General features: G+C 42.6%; 1 protein-coding gene across 2 annotated transcripts; it reads right to left on the bottom strand.

Annotated features, from left to right (window-relative positions):
• Window positions 1-413: 413 nt before the first annotated feature.
• On the bottom strand, window positions 414-19290 carry LOC118566605 (lamina-associated polypeptide 2, isoforms beta/delta/epsilon/gamma-like). Of its 2 annotated transcripts, none has more exons than XM_036149143.1 (6): window positions 18658-19290; window positions 8113-8230; window positions 7209-7343; window positions 6642-6766; window positions 2973-3070; window positions 414-1489 (listed from the first exon to the last, which is right to left on the bottom strand). In XM_036149143.1, exons 1-6 carry the CDS (start codon window positions 18901-18903, stop codon window positions 1087-1089), a joined length of 1125 nt encoding a protein of 374 aa, XP_036005036.1. In that variant the 5' UTR covers window positions 18904-19290; the 3' UTR covers window positions 414-1086. The 2 variants fall into 2 exon arrangements, with proteins under 2 accessions (XP_036005036.1, XP_036005035.1); XM_036149142.1 differs by having other exon boundaries at window positions 6642-6769; window positions 18658-19284.
• Between the last annotated feature and the right edge of the window lie 951 nt (window positions 19291-20241).

Raw genomic sequence — 20241 nt, 5'->3', positions numbered from 1 at the left:
TAATTCAGAAGCCATAAATCTCCAACTTTTAATATCCAATAATCATAATGGAATATAGTCATTCTTATTTCCTTTTAATATCTAATATCAGGATATATGTTTAATTTGATTATTTTTTACTCATTTTCAAACTTGTTTTAAGAATTTAATTCAAATTTAGGTCATAGTGTACCGTCATGCTCACTTCCATGTAGAATGTGTTGATGGTGTAAATTGTACCCTTCCCTCTCCAGCCCTGTGGCCTTTATGCGTGTTGTTACCGAAAACAGATGGGCTGATGTTTGGAGTTGCAACTACTGAAGAGAAAGGATAAAAAATAAAATAAAATAAAAATCAGTGTGAACTGATAAATGCAGCAAACAGGAGGAGGATGAAAAAAGGCATAACGCACAAACTGCAAGTTTGACACTTTCTTACGCAATAACATCAAAGTTTATTTAGTAGGCAATGCAGTGACTACATAAATGTAAAATAGACAATTTCAGTTACGTTTTATAAGAAGCATTAAGAAAATATATCAAGTGTTTAAGTTTCAAAAGCATCTGGGTTGTGCTAACAACCTTTCCTGTTTCATTAACAAAGGTGGTCCCAGGTACAAAAAAAAAAAAAAAGCTCCACCTTCGAGCCTGGGAATGCTAATAGATACCAAGGCAAGATGGGAAACGCTAAGCCACACATTTTCAATACAAAACCAACACCAAAAGTGGCACGATTTAAAAAAAATATCACATATGAAGAAGAAAGTCCTCACAATTCTGTGTTTCTAAAAGCTGGTCAGTGGGTGATTCTGTTGCAACTTCAGGGTCAAAAATGGGCCAGAACAGCAACGGTTGCCTCAGTCCTTTCACAGCCGCTCAAAGTGATCCTTCAGGGCATAAATCACTACTCTTTGGACCTCTGAGACTGGTTTAAAAAAAAAAAAAAATATTTTTTTAAAGACACTTTAAAAAAATAAAAAAGGTCGACATCAGGCAATCATGAGGTAAGAAAAACTGGCTACACTGCAGATTATCACTTAAAAACCGATGAAGTAGAAGCATTTAACCCTCTTCCTCCCCGTCTGCACCTTATCTGCACGCTCTAGCTCTATGCTGTTCCACCTGCGGCTGCTTCTGAGGCTTGAAATGGGCTGACAGAGTTGGTCTCCATTGCCAGGTAAACAAAAATCAGGAACGTGGCCAGGACGCCGAACAGGACCAGCTTTTTCCACAGGGGCATGCTGCGCCGCACTGCTCTGCTTGGACCCGCGGAGGGCGCTGTAACAAAAGGCGCGCTGGAGGAGGCATTGGAGGAGGAGCTCGATGCCGTGAAGGAGGCGAAGGAGGCGGAGGGATTCACGCTGGATACTCTGTTGACTGCATGGCTCTCCGTGTAGGAGTAGCTGCTGGTCTTGGTGGCTGGAGACGCAAAGGAAATCTCTTCATTCCACAAATCACTGGAGATTACCGGCCGCCCAGCTGCTCCCCGGATGGGCTTTCGACAGCTGACGCTATAAAAAAAAAAAAAAAAAAAAAAGACACAAATTAGAGACATGGGTATCATAAAAAGCAGCAATCAGGTGTAAGGAGGTTTTGTTTAAAGATCCTCTAAACCTGTCACTGCTTAAAAAGCGTTTGATTAAGTCGGCCATCGACAACCTTAAGACAGACTTGGAGATCCTGTTATGAGTGATTCTGCTGACGAATGAAGGATACGTTTATTATGGTTTCAAAAGCCTGTTTCCAAAGCTCAGAGCATGGCAGCATTTGGTCCCCAGAAGAAGCAAACCACTTTGCATCATCTCGTCTCCAGCCAGGAGCGGGGACAACACCTCCTCGTCACACTGGATGCTCTTCAGTCCCCGAACACACTCCCTACTTGGTAAATACGCTTTTTCCTACGCCGCAACTTGCACTTGAAGTAATCAGCAAACTTAGTCCCAGCTTCAGCGTTTTATATTACTGAACAAATCTAAAAGCCTATTTAGAAACTGCTTAGCCGAAGAACGTCACTGCTATTCTTTAGCCATAGAGCTGATGAAATCTCAACTGTGTGCTTCACTCTTGTAAGCTTTTATTCTAGCTGTGTATCAGGTTTGAAACACACTGAAAAAGTTCTAACTCAACATCAACACTAAAAAAATATTCACATTTTTAATATGTGCCCAACATTTTTTGAAGGCAGAGGCTTATTTCTGGTTAGCAGTACAAGATAGGATTAATTACAATGTTATAAACGTAATTATTTAGAGCAAAATCAATAAGTAGGGATGATTAAGCCATCGTTTAGCCTGTCGCTTTCTTGTTTGGCAAAACGGTAGACAAGACAATGCTAATAGCATTAGCGTCAATACCCTTTATGGATGCATGTGCCTTTCATTCATTCAGATATTTCATTTCGATTAGAGTAGAAAACAGGGTTGGTCCACTTCTACAAGTCTGACAACCCATCTTTAAGAACCAGAGAGAGATATGAGACCAGATTGCTGAGATGAACGGTTTTCTCCTACACAGCTTCTCAAACAGCCCACCAACGTTTACAGTGGGTGATGGAGCTGTTAAAGGAGATGTAACACATCTGCAGCTAGAAAAACACCACAGAACTTAGCTCTGTCAACGATATGATGTCTGATATCACAAAGAAAATATGGACGATGCTGGATGAGCATCCAACAGTGAAGCTACAACCAGAAACCTTGAAAGAGGATTTTATTCCTTAGCTGGACAAAGTTCAAGGTTTCAATACCGAGGTGTTTTTTGGTGAACATTTGCCGGTTTGGGAAGATTTTCCAATAAACACTCAAGAACCGTCTGGACAGCCTTCCCAGCAGACGTGAAGCTGCTATAGCTGCAAAGTGTGAACCAACGTCATACTGAGGAAAGGGATGAGCGAATACTTTGGGCAATATAGTCTTTGTAGGTTTGAAAAACAAAAACACTTCATTTGCAACAACCAAACGGACAAAGTGACAGTACAGAGCTCTGGTTCCTCACCTGATTCCTGTCGGACTGTTCATGTCTCCAGAAAAAAGCTCCTTCGGAACATCTTTCTCCACTTTTAGATTCTGCTCGCTGGCGGAGATTTTCTCAACCTGCACAGATAAAACAACATCAATGAGATGGTTTGGACGCCTCCGGGTATTATGAACTTCCCTTTCAAAATAAATGAATAAAATAAAGAAGAGACGCAGAAGCAGCAGCAACAGTAAAATACTTGATCCAGCAGAGGACCCCGAGTCTGGTACAAAATATATGATTCAACTGCATCACCTGTGATTGTGAGGATACAGGATCATACCATTACATGAAAATCCCATTACTTAATCGTCAGAATAATTGATGTGCGAAGCTTTTCAAAAGCGTGGAGTGTGAGCAGTTAATCCACATCATGTGCTTTCAATCTCACACGCCGAGTTAGTAACCCTATAGGCTCACCCCGAGCTGGGTGTGGCCGATCTCCAGTTTAAAAGAGGAAGGGAAAAAAAAAGAAAAAAAAAAAGTGTTTCCTTTGCCAGCGTCAAAGGAATTTAATGAAAACCAGCTGCCATTTCCCTCCCGTCTGCTGCGGCGTGCGCTGGCCTCGCAGAAAACAACCAGGAACATTTGAACGGCTCGGCGATCACAGAGCATGACGTCACCACAAGGCAATAAATGAGAGAAAACTGAGACTGACTGCAGACAGTTATCTTGCGTCAGCGTTTGCGCTCATTGAAGAGGCTTTTGTTACGGATTAATCCAAACTACACAGAGGGCCTCTACACACCCGTTAAATACCAGGTTTCTAAGGAGACCACGGTTGATAACATCAAAACATTCCTCCACAAAGTGTGAAATACTGTACATCCCTGACTGAAAGGCAAACTGATCTGTTAGAAGGAAAAAGTAAAGATACCAAAACAGCTTTTGATTACGCTTTAGCATTCAGCCTTCTTCAGTAGGAGCCAGTCAGCGTCCCGCATCATTATTTGACAATATTTACCAAGTCCTGCAATGGTTCTCTGAAGCAGTAGAGCTCCAGCCATCTTGCTGGAAATCCTTCCAGACAGCCAAAGCCTTGAAAGCGAGCTCGGGTGTAGCGGGCTCTTTTTTTTTTTTTTTTTTTTGAAACGCAGCTGAAATGTGGTGCTAGGCAACAGGTGGGGGAGGGAGAGCGCTGTAGTACTTTATGTTCTGAACATCCAAAAAAACACACCCGTCATTCTGGCATTTCTTCCAGACATCTCATTTACAATAAACATAGCTAGAATACGGTAAAACATTAAAAATACTTCTCATATCTTGATAATTACTCGTGCCTTGATTAGCCAATTCAGATTTTCTCCCCCTTAAGGCTACAACACATTCAAACTGATTAGTTTCAGCTATGCTTTAAAGGGGACACATCATGCAAAATCCCAGTTTTAGCCCTTAAACAGATTTTGTTGTCTGAGCCTCTTCGAGAGACTGCGTTTAACTTTTCTGCACTCCCTCGAAGAACTACGTAGATATCTTTAAATTCTGATTGGATCATATTTTTCAATTCATTCAGTTTTCTCTGTTCTCTATAACTTTTTACAATTATGGCACAGTATCAGCTGCAGAACTGCTAAACAACATTGATGGACTTCCGGCTAACCCCTTTCGAGAATCCACCATTTTTATTTATCGCAGTGATTTGTAGCTACAAGTGGATAAGTGAAAATATTCAGTTGTTGGGTGTACCAGCTTGCGCATGTCATTGTAGTAATGACATGCGCGTAATAAAGTAATAAAAGTAATAAGTAATAAAACTCAAAAGTGTCAAAAAAAAAGGAAAATAAAAAGGTAAAAAAAAAATAGAGGAAAATTCTACAATACTGCATTGACAGCATTATAATTAAAACAAACTGAGCCAGTCAGTCTATGAAAGGATCAAAAACAGCGTGGGAATACGTTTGTTTATTCAGCTGCTCTCATCCAAACAAAAGGTAGAGGATGCTGACAGATTTTACAGTAGGCCAACAATTATTACCATGCAGGATCAACATTACTTCTAACATTTCGTTTGTATGTATTAAACATTTATCCAACATACAGAAGTAAAAGAAAAAGGATGAAAAGTACTTTTCACGCTCAAGTGTGGATGTGAGTGCCGGATAAGCTGAAATCCAACTCCAGGTCTGAACCCATGTATGCCAAGCTAGGCCGAGAAATCAAACCGTGTGCAAGACTTCTTGGTCAGTGCAAAATCTCTAACTATGCACTGCTTTCTAGTAATATATGTTTAGGGTATATTAACCCTAACCCACATGTCAAGTTAAGAAGGTGGTTACCTGTTTTTATATAGTGCCGACTCATACTTCGGTTACATGGACAGTTTCGGATGTAGCACAGATATGGCAGACTGAACTGGATGGAATTATGGAGGAGGAGAAGTGGGATGCCACTTGTAACAACCCGGCACAGTTACAGACATTCGCTTTGCTTGGTTCCAGTTTTAAAATGATTCATCCATGCATCCATCGTGTTGCACTCATCCGAGGTTGGGTCGCATGGGGCACACTGTTCCAAGAAAGAAACGCAGACATCCTCCAGCTGATCCCAGGCCAGGCAGGCTTTATAGTCCCTCCAGCGAGTTCTGGGTCTTCCCTGGGGTCTCCTCCCAGTGGGGCACGCCCAGAAAACCCACAAAGGGAGGCACCCAAACCGTCTGAACTGGCTCCTTTTGATGCCCATATTTGGGCCGCCCCTATACACAGTAATCCAGACGACAGTTTATGCTTTTATTTTCTTATTAATTAACGCTAAATTCGTTAAATAACCACAAACATATTTGTTGTAGTTATAGCTAATGAGCCACTGATTTTTCCTTGTTGACCGGACTTCCCCTTTAAGCAACCTGTGACTGAGCTCAGGATGCTTTAAAGAATATGGCTGCTCAACTTAAATGGTGAAAATTGTAAATGGCCTGCATTTCTATAGCGGTCCTGTGGACCCCAGAGTGCTTTACACTACATTCAGTCATTCGTCCACACGTTCTCACCCACAGCCGCCCTGGGTCAGTCTGACAGAAGCGGGGCTGCCGTACAATCAGCAAGATCATTGGCTAATTAGTACAACCTATATTTCCTTCACTAAGGAAAAACGAAAAATCTAAGAAAACCTCTAAGTAAAGAAAACCCGGGGCTCCGACACCATAGTAGATCTCCACACTGCAGTTTTTTGGACATCAGCTTCTTTCAGCTGGGATTCAGGAACGAACACCAGGAGTATTAAAGGGAAAGGATTTGGGCTAAAATCAGCTGGAGGAACTCTACTGAACACACCTGAGACACTGCAGGTCTGCACATTATAGCGCTGATAGTGGGGTTTGTTCAGCACTTCAGAACCTCTTCTTGGGGCAGTGTGCTTATTATTATAACGAGTGAGAGAATTCGCAGAGACTTTACTCATGTGTGTGTATTTTAGTGCATTAATAAAAAAAGATGTTGCGATGAAGTCCTCTTAAAATCCAAAACAGCCATGAAGGAATACTCTCTAAATAAAGATGGTTTCCATCAGACAGACTTATTTGTCCAAAAACAGTGAGATTGGCCATTGTCTACGTTTAAACCATTGGGTTGTCGAACACCGGAGAAACCAGGACTACTCGGTGCTCAGAGGCCTCCTGGTGCTGCAGGTGCAGATTTATGAAACCCATCTTACCTTCTGGTGTCTGCTGCTGCCGGTCCGAGTGCTAACTGGGGTCTTCACTCCGCTCCTCACTCGTCTCTCCACCACTGGAACTGGTTCTGGCTCAGGTTCGATCACAGGTTCTGGTACTGCCACCTCTTCTGTAATAAAAGACAGCGCGGTCTATTAACCAATCTGTGCGGCCACAGCGAGCACGGCTCTGCGTCCTTCCTTAGTGATGAACGTCGTAGATGTGGGTCTTCATGCTACCAGCTGCTGAATATGGTTTCATTTTTACTGTCTAACCTTTAAAAGGGTAGACTAAGTTCAATTTCACTCTCATACAGAACCAGCAGAGATGTCTCAGTGTGAACAAGAAGACAATTTGTTATTGCTACTGTGATCCTTTCATTCTGATTTAGATTTATAGATTCTACGTTAAACTTTCATCTGGAAAGAGGAAGTCTTTACAAGCTCCTCCCTGTTTTCTCACCACAATGATCTCCTTTCACCTGGAAACCAGTCGATCGGTTTTAGAAGAACCCCCAAAAGTCAGAACATGCAAGATTATACAGGTACAATGAGTGGATGTGTTTATACCGTCCTCCTTGTCGCTGTAGATGTCAGACTCAGAGTTGCCATTGTGGTTCACTTGTAGCTCTGTGGGAAGCGGCTGCACGGGGCCATCGTCCAAGTACTTCTGCAGCTTCTTCTCATACAGTTTACGGGTTGATTCTGGAAGGAAGGAGCAACAACAAAGGGAATGCATGGCTGAACATATATAAGATTATGTTGAGCGGTAGAGTATCCGCGGCCAGCACACCTGAGCAGCTGATTGATGACATGACATCAATCACTGGCTAATGGCACAGTCCTGGTAGAAAACCTTTCAGGGGCAACACTAGACTTGAGACTGGGGCGGAGCTTCACCTTTGAGCAGGACATAAACCCCAACATACAACCAGAGCCACCAGGGGTTAGATGAAAGAATATCCGAGTGTTGGAATGGCCTAGTCAAAGTCCAGGCGTCTCCCACCCAATCTGACGGAGCCTTAGTCATTTTGAAAGGAAAACTGGAGAAATTAACGTCCCTCCATGTGCAAAGCTGGCAGAGAGACACCCTGAGGGACCTGTAGCTGTGATTTCAGCCAGAGGTGGTTCTACAAATATCCAAAACCCACTTTTTAAAATATGCAATGAGGTTTATGTCTGCACCGTGAAAAAAATATGATTCTACTGATTCCTATGAGGGCAGCAATAATAGGAGGATTGCGCTTTTAAACACGACTACCCCTAACTGGCTACATAGAATGACGTCACGGAAATTGAACAATGACGACTAATCCCAGACCGATAAAAAAGGAGAGGAACAGATCAGGAAATGAGGTAACCCAACCTCAGAGAAATCAAGAATTGATCAGGTTTAGATTCCATGCCTATGAGGACAATGGATCACCAACACAAGACATTTTGTCCTGTGCAGCTGGCTGGGAGGAGCACTCACCTACAATCGGCCCCACGTTCACGCCATGCTTCCGCAGCTCGTCCCTCAGGTCCTCATCGGTGAGCGCCGTGACGTCGACTTCCTCAGCATGAAGCTTCTCCGACTTCTTGGTGGCTTTCTGTGGCACAACAGTAGGCCAGTTAAAACTCAGACTCTGTGCAGGTAGGGGCACAAATATATGTCCATCCAGGAGCCATTTCATTGGTCTCCCTGCGTATCTAAAAAGGCAAGATGGAAATGCAGGCTGCAGTTGCAATTCATCCAAAAGGAACGCCTAATATGGTCACAAAACAATAACACCGCTTTAAGTTTAAAGGAGCTATATATATATATATATATATATATATATATATATATATATATATATATATATATATATATATATATATATATATATATATATATATATATATATATATATATATATATATATATATATATATATATAAGACATTTTCTGTAAAATAAAGCTAAATCATTCTCATTTGTCACCAGGATAGAAGTAACATTCCCTATAAAGAATCGCTCCTCTCCATCAACAATGTCTTAGTCACGTTTCTCTCCTTTCTAATCTAGAGGTACGGTACGGAACGACTTCAGTTAAGAGTGTAGCTCGTGTTTACTTCCTGGTTCCTGAGCCAATCATATCAGAGTTCCCAGGGTTCCCAAAACAGAGCGTAGCATTTGGTATTTTATCTTGGCAAAAGAGCAGCAGCCTGCAAACATGGAGGCCAATAAGAGAAGCGGAGCAGAAATAGAACAGAATACAACATCATATATCATGTGGAAGTAAAAACTCAGTGCAACAACGGACCGTTTAAAAACGGCACATTAGATTGTTGTGATCGGCAAGCTGTTGTACCCATTTGAGCCACAAGGTGTCTGTATTACTCATAGCACCTTTAACCAAAACAGATTAAGGTTTGCGAAGCATGATCCTGTTTTCAGTTTTAGAAAAATCCTTCCTTAAATGTAGCCCAGTCAAAAAGACCGATTAGTTAAAGTGCCACATAAATGTGGTCTACAAAGATGAGCATATGCCAACCGGAGACATATCCAACAAATTAGGTTCTCTGCACTCATCCGGCCACTAATATCTCCTTTGGTGAGGTCTGCCGTGTCAACACAGCCTCAAAAGCATGAAGGAGATTTCAGGAGACAGGTAATTACTCTAGGAGAGCTGGACTGGTCAGTTGGAGGCTCGTAACCCACCAGCTAGACAGGCATCTGCTCCTTTGTGGGAGGAGGAGCAGCACGAGTCCCACCAGAGCCCCAGAAAGGGACCTCCGACGGGCCACAGCCAATGTCTCTGACCAAACAGACTTCATGAGGGTGGTCTCAGGGCCCGACATCCTCTAAAAAGGCCCTGTCTGCCACCATGGAGATCGACTGGCACTGAAATCGGCCGGTCCATTCCACGTCAGTATGGACATCCAATAGGTCCCCCCCCCCCCTCCCAACTAAGCTCTGATGCGTCTTTGACAGCTATCCTGCAGCTGATTTACAGAAGGGAGAAAGCTTTTAATGAAGAGACTGTCTGTAGAGTAAAACCGATTACACTGCAAAAACTGACCTAAAAATAAGTAAAATGTTCTTAAAATTTGTGTTTTTGTCCTAGATTTGAGCAGGTAAATAAGATTATCTGCCAATAGAATGTGTATTTTGACCCCTAAAATAAGATAATTAGACATCCTACACTTGAAGTAAGATGATGGAGATGAATTGTTCCTATTTTAAGTGCAAAATCTTATTCCATTGGCAGATAATCTTATTTACCTGCTCAAATCAAGGACAGATATACTCATAAGAAAATTTTACTTATTTTTAGTTCTGTTTTTGCAGCGTAGGAAGCGCACCAGGTCCGAAAATAAAAGCCAAAAATAATTTATATTATAACGCGGTGACTTCACACAAAGTATTCATCTAAATTCTACAGAAACCACTTTGCTACATTTGTGTCATTTAGCACACTGCAAAAGGGGAACTTTCTTGAAATGAGAGCATTTGTCCTTGATTTGACCGGGAAAGCTTAAATAATCTGCCAATGGAAGAAGATTTTTGCACTTAAAATAGGAACAATTCATCTCAGTCATCTTATTTCAAGTGCAGTATATCTAATTACCGTTCTTTATGGGTAAAAATACTCATTCCATTGGTAGATCATCTTATATACCTGCTCAAATCAAGGACAAATACACTCATTTCAAGAGATAATTTGACTTGCTTTCGGTTCCCTTTTTGCAGGGCAACCGTCCGCTGAAGAACCAAAACAGACAGTAACTCTGTAAACTGTGGCTAACCAACAAAAACGTGAGGAATGCAGAAGGGGACACGATGAGTGACAAAGAGCAGTGCGGCTGTGGTCCTGGGTGCCGCCTGTGGGCGGAGACTCAAAGCCAGGTGCTCTCCCTCAGGGCCGTCTCACCTGGATGACGGCCAAGACGTTGCATAATCAGAACAGTCTTCAGAGTCAATGAAACCATGTGCTCCCTCTCCTCTGCAGCCACACCCAGCGCTCTTGAACTCCAACTCACATTTTTCCCCCCTACTAGTACTTACTGAAGTTTACACAACGTAGTAGAACGTGCAGCTTTCCAGGACGTGTTTCCACTCACTGCTTGGCAGAGCAACAGTGGACTGTGTGGATGGTTGTAGCTGCGGTGACAAACATTTCTATTACTGCCATTACGCGTTCTTAGCGCGTCGCAGCAGCGATGCAGCAACCAGGACCAGAGCGGAAGAATGCGCTTACAGCCGACCGTCTGAAAAATGACAGGAAGGAATTTCTGGGATCCTTACCCAGTGGTGCATTCCATCTGTAATTACAATGGCAAGTGAACTGAGGCTTTCTCAGCACAGTGCAAAAAACCCCCCAAAAACTAACCGAACCCTCGTCCTTAACCGTTAGCTGCAGACGCATAAAAAACACCTTCTCTGAGCAAAGCATTTCCTCAATAAAAAGAGGCTAGCCGTAGCAGCTGCAGTCTAACTCCAGGCGGAGGGCCAAATATTCAGATTGCATTCCCACCTAAACCAGCTTTCTGTTTTACTCTTCATGATATATTCAACCACTATTCCTTGCAAATCAAAGATACTTCAATAATGCCGAACGAAAGCGAATGCTGTTGCAACTTCAACTATTGCTTTGGACAGGAAGCATCTCCTGTGGCAGTCTGTGATTCAGCGCATCTGAGGAAGTCTCCCACTGAAAAACACTCCGTTGTTGCAATATGGTTTTATGAAGTCCAGTTCTTTGCACGATCATCTCCAGAGGCTCCAGAACAGAACCAGCCTCCTCAAATCTGCTGGTTGAGCTGTTTTAAGTCACTGGCTCTGATGTTGCAACAACAACAGATGATAACAGAATAAGACTCATAGAAGACCTGCACCATCTTGCTGCGCTGAAGGGTCAAATGCTTAATCAAGAAGTACCTCCAGATGTAACGTAAATTAACAAGTACGGCAAACCTCTAAGGCGATTCCTATGATTAGCTGGTACTGCTGTCTCCTGCCTCTATCAGGCATCCTCGACGTCTCTCTGATCAGGTTTAAAACACCTTCCTAATAGGGCTGGCCGGTACAAACGACAGCCGAGCTGATGCATCGCGTTTATTTTTACCACGTGCGGTGTCTGAAACGACAATAATGATGGCTATTCGACTGTCGGTCTCCATCGCAGCTCATCTTCATCTCATTTCCTGGAAGCTCAGTTCCTCTTAAGCTGCTCATGTGGAAAACTCTGGAGCACGGAGATTATTTGCCAGGTGGAGTGAGGTGACGACACCATCAGAAATGTAGAGAGGCAATGAGGACTTCTTCAGTGTTTGGATTAAGAAGTGACAAAAAAAGAGAGAGATGTTAAACTGAACCTGCAGGACTCAGGTGGAAAAAAAAGGATTTAGCTTATAGCTAATCAAGACTGCTGTGGTTTAAGAGAAGCTGATAAACTAGGAAGATGAATAACTACTTCATCACTGGCTTCATCAAAAGCCCCTTTTTCCATTGCCAAATCCTGGGTAGCGTTTTCCTTCCACATTTACCCAGCTAATTTCACTTTCCTGGGGCTTTGGTCCCTCGAGCGACTCAACACTTTGCTCTGCTTTTGTTGAGGGGGGCGGGGGTTGCGTACAGCAAGTCCGCCAAAAGAGTGGAGCAAGAAGCAGTAAGGAGATTGGGAGTTTATATCGTTTTTATAGCCTTAATCTATCACAAAAAGCAGTTTTAAGATGATTTTAGGTGAGAAAGTACACTTGGACTTGTTGGGACCCGCTGACCCACAGCAGTCTCCGTGTCACGGCCGGCGCTGCTGCGTGTCGTCACTCGGCCAGACCGTCAGACTGGATCATGTTCGTCGCGGCTCACTATAAAGCGTTGACTAAGTTTGGGGAGAATACCTGGGCATAACAGATATCAAATATGAAAATCTTGACCGGATGTTTTCGGTGTTTCGTGTTAAAACGGTTTTGCCACAGTGAGTGGCAGGCGGAGGAGACCTACTCAGCGTATAGACTTAGCCTAGATAAAAATGATTTTGCTGTAATCAGAAGTCCGCAATACCGTATTTAAAAAATAATGGCTGAGGGAAACTTATACTCATAAAGCTCTAAAGATCAGTCTCATCTACCCTCCGCGGTGTCCAGGCAGAAGAAGCTGTGCTTGAGTTTTATTTATTTATACCAACAGGAGTAGAATAGAGTGGAGCCCTGTGTGTGCTCCTGTTTCTCCGGAGTCCGGATGAGTGGCGGGATATGGCTACATCTTCTCTGCATGTGTCTTTTCGACTGCCGTCTTCTGGCCGCCACCCCCTGGACCGGAGAGGTATTGCAGTTTTTCCTGACACCGTCACATGCGTCATTGGGCCTGTTTTACATAAATGGCTCCTAGCTAATGAAAACACGAAAATCCAAAAGCCCCAAACTTTGGTTTCCCTGGGTAAACCAAAGTCTCTGGCTTTTAATGGAAAAGGGGCTAAAGCGTGAGAACTTTGATCGTACGTAATTTGTCACATTTTGCTCATTACCTCATTTTCATCTGTTCCTCCAGGTTGTACTGAAACAAATAACATCTTACAAAATGAATTGTTCATCTTAAATTGTATTGTGATTCATTGAAATCGTTCAGTACATACATCTTCCTGTCCACTTAAAACGAACGTGAGAGCGCAGAAATACTGTGCATGTCACTTAAAACGAACGTGAGAGCGCAGAAATACTGTGCATGTCTCCTGGTGCGGCAGATGCTCACACCTGATGCACACGACAATATACTGTCAGATGGACAAGTGAGGCGAGAAAAATCCAAATGAATCAAAATTCATATTAATGCAATATTTAACAGCCACATTGCCCTACCTCAGAACATTGCTGCTCCACTCACAATCATGAGTGCTTGTGTCCTCTGATGTCGTAGACGTCTTAATGACTGAAGTAGCTACAACTGGTTTGCATTTAGACCAAATCACACCTTCCTTTGGGAGGATTATCCATAAGAAAAAAAAAACGATAAAGAGGACTTGGAATCAGGTATTATTGACTTATTAACACATTTTAAGACCAAACTTGATATATCTAAAAGAAAAGAAATGATGGAGATGCTCAAATTAGGCTTCTCCTGGAAAAAGCAGCTCTCTCGTGAGGCCTGACCTGCCAGCGTCAGATTTTCATCACAGGACAGCAACAGAGAGAAGAGCAAATATGCTGAACGACTCTCGATAGGAGGTATTTGTTTAGAATTCATGAGTTTATTAAGAGAACCCACATTTACACAACCCGTAGGTCTCCAACTCGAATGTTAATTCAGTTCTTGAAGAATAACGTTAACTGAAATAGGAAAGCTTCAATTGAAAAACAACTTTGGTTATCAAAGTATTTATTCAGCTGAACAGAGTTGCATTTCCAACATTTCTAGTGAGTAACTAGTTGTAAAAACTACAACCGTCTCTTTGCTCAGATAGCTGGGCCTGTGTCCCCGCCCTCCAGCATTCCTCAGTAACTACAGCTCTACACTATCGCTGTCATATCACATACTTCCCAACCAACAGCTTCAATAAACTCTTTATGAGCCGTCTGTTGTTTGCACACTGCTACGCTGTGGGCTGGTCAAACCTGTCTAGCATGTGACAGACAACGCCCCCCCCCATTTCTTTTTTTTGGCTGTCATAAAAAAAAAAAAACGGCTGCAGAATTCAGCAGCAGCAAAAAAATGTAAGGGACATGAAGAGCATGTGATGCTTTTTTTCATTCACATTTACATGAGAGTTTCCAATAAGCGTGCTGACATCCGTGCAGCGTTGTTCCCGACCGCGGCGAGCGCTGGGAGCACCCAGCTAGCATGTCATTAGTCCATCAGCGCTTCTGTAAGGAAGCAAGACCGGACATATCCTGCTGCACACCCACAACAGTTCAAACTAAGAGCGTGATGCAATGAAAAAACAAACATGAAAAATATATATATATACTACAGAGATGGTCCTGGGCTGTGGGCCTTTGCCATGTCTGCACCCCTCATCCCAGGTCAGTCTACGGTCAAATAAAGGCCACTAGTGCCACATCTTATTTATATTTTTTACAGAACAAAAATCTCCAAAGAATATTTTAAAGGTCTAAAACTCAATACCTATTTCAATGATTATCACGATACGGTTTCAGTTACTGAGTGAGAAAAATTAAATATGGCACACAGCATCTAAAATCTGATTATCCTTTTGAAACTCATTCATTTGAAATTCAAATATATCTAGCGAACCACAATACAGAATTTGACTATTAGCCTTTTGTGCTTTACTGTGTTTGCATGAATTTTGCTACAAAAGGCTAAGAGTGATACAAATAGATTAAAAAATCAAGGCCATTTTAGCACCATGTGTACATTTGACATCAATCAGGTTATTTTCCCCCTCACTCAACCGCACCATACAGTAGATAGTCACTCCATCTAATAACTTTTTTCAGGGTTTGTCTGAAGAAAAAAAATCCAATGATGTATCAACCCATTCAAAACTCAAAATGCAGCTCAACATTCAAAAACAGCTTCAACAAGTTTAAGCATGCATTATATTTTTAAAAGAATTAGTTATATCCATCCATACTTTTACACAGAATAAATAACCAATACCTAGTGAATAGTATTACATACGTTTTTGATGAGGGAATTTAATAATCAGAAACACTGATATCCCCTCTGGATGAACTAAGCCCCCTTCGTCTGAGGAAGAGTCAACGACATTGGCATAAGCTGTAAGCAGCCAAAATATCCAGAAACTCCTCAGTATTGAAAGACTTTTTGCTCTTGCCGGCTATTGTTCTCTTGAGATTCAAAAAGACGAAAGAAGAGACAAAGGACTGCGAAAAACGCTGCCTGTCTTCCGTGCATAAAAGCATTCATCCAGCCACTTTACGGTTGAGCATGGCATGTTACCAGGAGCGCACTGGAAAACTTGGAGGATTAAAAGACCCATGTATTAGCTTAATTTGACATATTAAAGGAATTTTCAGGTCATTATACAACACTGGGCACATATTGATGCTCCGTGCGGGCTGCCCTTCTCAAAAACTCCTCTATATGACGTGAGAGGGTCAGAGCCATCACTGAATGGGTCATGTGACCCGGAGAGGCGCTCTAGGTCACATGATTGTGAACGGTAACTCGTGTGATTCAAAGTCTTCTAGATATCGTTTTGTTCAGATTTAAAGAACGTTTAATGCAAGTTACAGCTGCTGATGGCATCTGGTCCTTCCATGACAGGACGATCATATCCTGGATTCCATCAGTAAAGGCTCTTGAACCTCTTCTCAATTTTTCAGATGCCTTCTTCTCTGATAACTATGCAACAGTGTCTTGCTCGAGGCCAATTCTCCGCATTGTTAAAACAGTGAGCTACTGAAGGGGAACGATAAAGGCAGACCTGACTAAGAGCATTAAAAGTTAGATTCTGAACTAAATGAACACACACACACAGGATGAGATCAAAGCTAGAAATGTCTTTCCAACTTTTGTTATGGAAAAGTTAATATTGCAAATGTTTTTTTTAATGTTTTATAAAGACAAGTATTTAGGTCGATGTGAAATTCACAATTAACTGATGACAAATTTATAGCCGAAAAGACAAATTGGGAACGAATAATTTGCTGCTACTTTTAGAAACATTGCAATAAAAATTCTAAAAGAAAAGAGGAAATATCACCCATCCCTTGTATCAACCAGCATTTTTGTCATATACATACATAGACCACCATGGCTGTATTTCGGCCAGAACTAGACTGACAATATAAAATTAAAAAAGGTACGAGAATTCACAGGACATGCTGCTCAGATCACTTGCCTAAGTGTGCAATCTTGTCCATGAAAAACCAGGTATAAGTTCAAATTCCAGCTGTTTTAAGACTATTCATCAGTCATACGACACAATAATTTTTTTGCAAAGCGAAGAATAAGCTTAAAAAGATCCCTTAAAGCAAAAACCCAAGTTTTACCCAGCGAACGTCTTGCCAGCGCGGTGAGATTCGCAGCAGAGTCGACCTAAAACTGCCATCTGTCTAATTAGCAAAAGGAACTGCACGCAGCACCATAACGTTACGTTAAAATGGCATTACATGCACGGAAACGGCTGCTGAGAATACTGCAGCTAAACAGTCTGATAACTCAGAATGGACCTTAAGATGAGAGGTTCGATTGTGTTCCTACCAGTGCAGAGCTTGATCAACACTGGCAGCAGGTGGATTAGATTAGTAAAGACTTTTGAACAGTTTTTTTCTTTCTTGACAAGAAGGGCAGAAAACTGGCGCGAATGCTTTTCTCCTCGTTTGGAGTTGTTAAACCCTTTTCTTCCAAGAAGAAAAAGGTGAGCACCTTTCTTTGCACGCAGCTCATATCCCGTTCCTCTCCGCAAAACGTACGCCGCAGGACGGCTCGGATCATCGAAAACATCCACCGGCAGCTCGGGACATTCTTTCAGCCGACACGCTCAGGAAATAAAGCCGCCGAGGAACTCCTTTGAAGCAGTATTTGTGGAATCCAGTCAGTCAGTCTGTGGCTGCAGGGCCTTGTGGGGAGTTTCTACGACTCACAGAACCTGGAGAAACGGCATCGAAACTAGACCTTGAAGATGGTCTGTGAAATGTCCTCAAACGGGCCTTATTTATGTGAACCATCCAGTGTGGATGAATAAAAATAATTCTTAAAATCAGAGCGGGCCAAAATGTTCCCAGACAGATGATAAAGGCTTGTTGGCAGTTATAGAGGTTGTTTTAGCTGCTGTTTATTTTCCCCCCACATACGGCCAAGTTGGTTCAGATGGATCTTAATTCCTTAATAATGAAATCATTTAAAAACTATATTTTGTATTAACTCAGACTTTTTTTTTCTCTCCAGACCTAAATATATGTTTTTGATGATCTGAAAACATTTCACTGTGATAAAAAAAAAAAAAAAAAAAAAAAAAAAAAAAAACAGAAAAAAATGCAAAAAGGAAATACTTTTCCACCGCTTTGAATAAGAGAAATCTTTTCATTGAGTAGCTTCAAATATATAGTTTAACAGTAAGCTGGAGCCAAATAAAGCACAGCTGCTTCCAAATGCATTTTTCTATTGACAAAACCATTAAAACGTGCTGGAATCGTTTCCAGAAATGCGTCTCATTCAAGTCCAGCTCAGAAAATCTAATGATTTAACAGTAAATCAATCTAAACATTTTTCTAAATCCAGCCTTTGAAATTAATCCACAGCATCTTCCTCTCCTCATAGAGCCTTAAATCTCACGTCCACTCATCGTGTCGGAGCTTGAATTTACCACGCAGCGCATATGACCAATCCAGCCGTGCAGAAAAGCCAGTTTAGGTTATAAATATGTGAAAGTAGCTGAAATACTCACATTATCCCATTTTAAATCTGCATGTTTTTAAGCAACCTACCCAACGCGCTCATCGCCGCGATTTACGCGCCTCTTGTGACGTCACCGTGCCAGACAAACAAAACAACTTTTTTTTTTTTTAAAGATAAAACTTTGGATTTAGTGAAATCATGCCATACAACCCCCCTACACGTCATCGCCTAGCCGTGTTTGCCTCGTCAGCGTGGGTCTGTAGGTGAAGAAAGCCCCCCCACCACCACCACCACCACCACCGTGGAGTACCCTTTAACGGCATGTGCCTCGCTGCGTGGGACCGTTCTGTGAGAGCAGCCGGGGGTGTGGAGCTGGCAGCTGCAGGCGGAACCCCGTGTGAGGCAGAGCGGGAAAGTTCTGGGGAGGAAGTGAAAGCCGAACCGGGATAGTTTGATGTGATTTATTTCGGGTTGACCATCGACTCAGCCAGAGGCTTTCTGGACCCGACCAACCATCTGGCACCAGGGGGGTGCAGGGGGAGGGGGCGGACTTCATAAGTGATAGTTTTGTGTTCACGGGGATACAATTTAATGCGATCGCCGAGTAAAAATAAATAAATAAATCTAAAAAAAATAATATTTTACACAAACAGAAACACTTTCCCCCAATCAGACCCGTCTGAGCAGCTAGCTGACGCGGACACGCAGCGGCGGAGCCCGGCTTACCCTTCCGGAGGAGCGGCTCCGGTTGGAGACCACGGGCGGCGGCAGCTCCTCGTCGCTGGAGAACGCGTCCGGAGCTGCGGCCGCGGCATGCTTCTTCTTGTTCTGGGCGGTCAGGCGGTCCAGATAAAGCTGCACATACACGTCCTTGGTGGGGTTGCCGCTCGGCAGCTCCACGTTGTGAGCAATGAGCTCGCTCTTTAGCTTGTCTTTGGTGAGCACAGACGGGTCGTCCAGGTACTCCGGCATGTCGACGTTAGGCTGGCAGGCTGGCAGGCAGGCAGGCAGGGGGATGCGAACAGCCCGGCTCAGTTAGCTTGGCGGCACCGAGGGCAGAGCTAGCGCCGGAGAACACGGAGGGGTTGGCCTAGTGCTAGCGGAGCGGCTCAGTAGCGCCCCTTAGCGGATTCGGTTGGCTTAGCGGTTCAGAAACAAACAGGAAACATTTAAATGGGAAAAGTCCCAACACTACAAGCTTCCTCTGATGAACCGCCGTTTTTTTAACCGAGGGGAATCTGAAGCAAACTCTGGAGGTTACCGAGACCAGGACCCCGCGTCAGAAAGCTGGGTTCGTGGACATTCAGTGAGTTCTGGGCTGCAAATCCCTGCAAACCCCGAATTTTGTTTCAGAAAGCTCGGAAGCCTTTACCCTGAGTCACGTCATGACGCATTCTCCTTATGCCTTCGTTAAATATTTCTAATTGCACTCACGGGAAACGTCGAGGCCTATTTCCTGTTGTTGCCATGGTGAATCGCGTTATCTGCGTTCCATTGGTGAGGGCTTCTTTCACGCTCGCGCTTGACGTTGAGTTTAGTTCCCTGACTGACGTCACCTGTTCTGAAAACAAAAACGCTGAGTATGACAGCGTCAGGTAGAACTACTCAGAGTAGCAACTTTCTACTCAGTGTAGATCAGCCGTTCTTTCTGAAACGGGGCCCCGGTGTCTAATATCGGATATTTTCTGCGATATACTAATTTTCTTGGATACTGCAGTTGGGGTTTTCGTTTGTTCTCCCTTATAATCACCAAAATGAAATAAACACTTGAAATATATCAGTGTGTGCGATGAGTAAATATACTATACAAGCTTTACTTTTTCAATGGAATTACTGCAACAACAAAAAAAAAACTACTTTTTCATTATATTTTAATAATATGACCCAGGACCTGCATCTAGGAGCGAAATTTCACGACTGGACTTGGACAGGTGACATCCACTGAGCTATATTATACACTGGAGTGCTAATCACCGTCTGTTAGAACGAGTCGCTTTGAAGCCACCAGCCGCCATATTGGTACTCCTTATTCCCCCCCAGTAACTAGGGAATATGTGCGCTACAGCATTGAATAACGAGGATTTTCTCATGTTCGGGGGGGGGGGGGGGCTTAAGACTTTTAAAATGTCAAATACCATATAGTTTTATGTTATGTTCTAAAAATATCAAGTACTGAGAAAGTCATGTGCTGAAATATTTTGCATTTTATTTATTTAAATATATATGTTTAACATTTATAAATATATAAATAATATACAAAAACATATATTTACATATGTGTATACACACACATATATATATATAAATTTA

Source organism: Fundulus heteroclitus, chromosome 17 (genome assembly GCF_011125445.2).
Source record: "Fundulus heteroclitus isolate FHET01 chromosome 17, MU-UCD_Fhet_4.1, whole genome shotgun sequence".
Taxonomy (NCBI): Eukaryota; Metazoa; Chordata; class Actinopteri; order Cyprinodontiformes; family Fundulidae; genus Fundulus; species Fundulus heteroclitus.
This window is presented reverse-complemented; position numbering and strand designations above follow the sequence as displayed.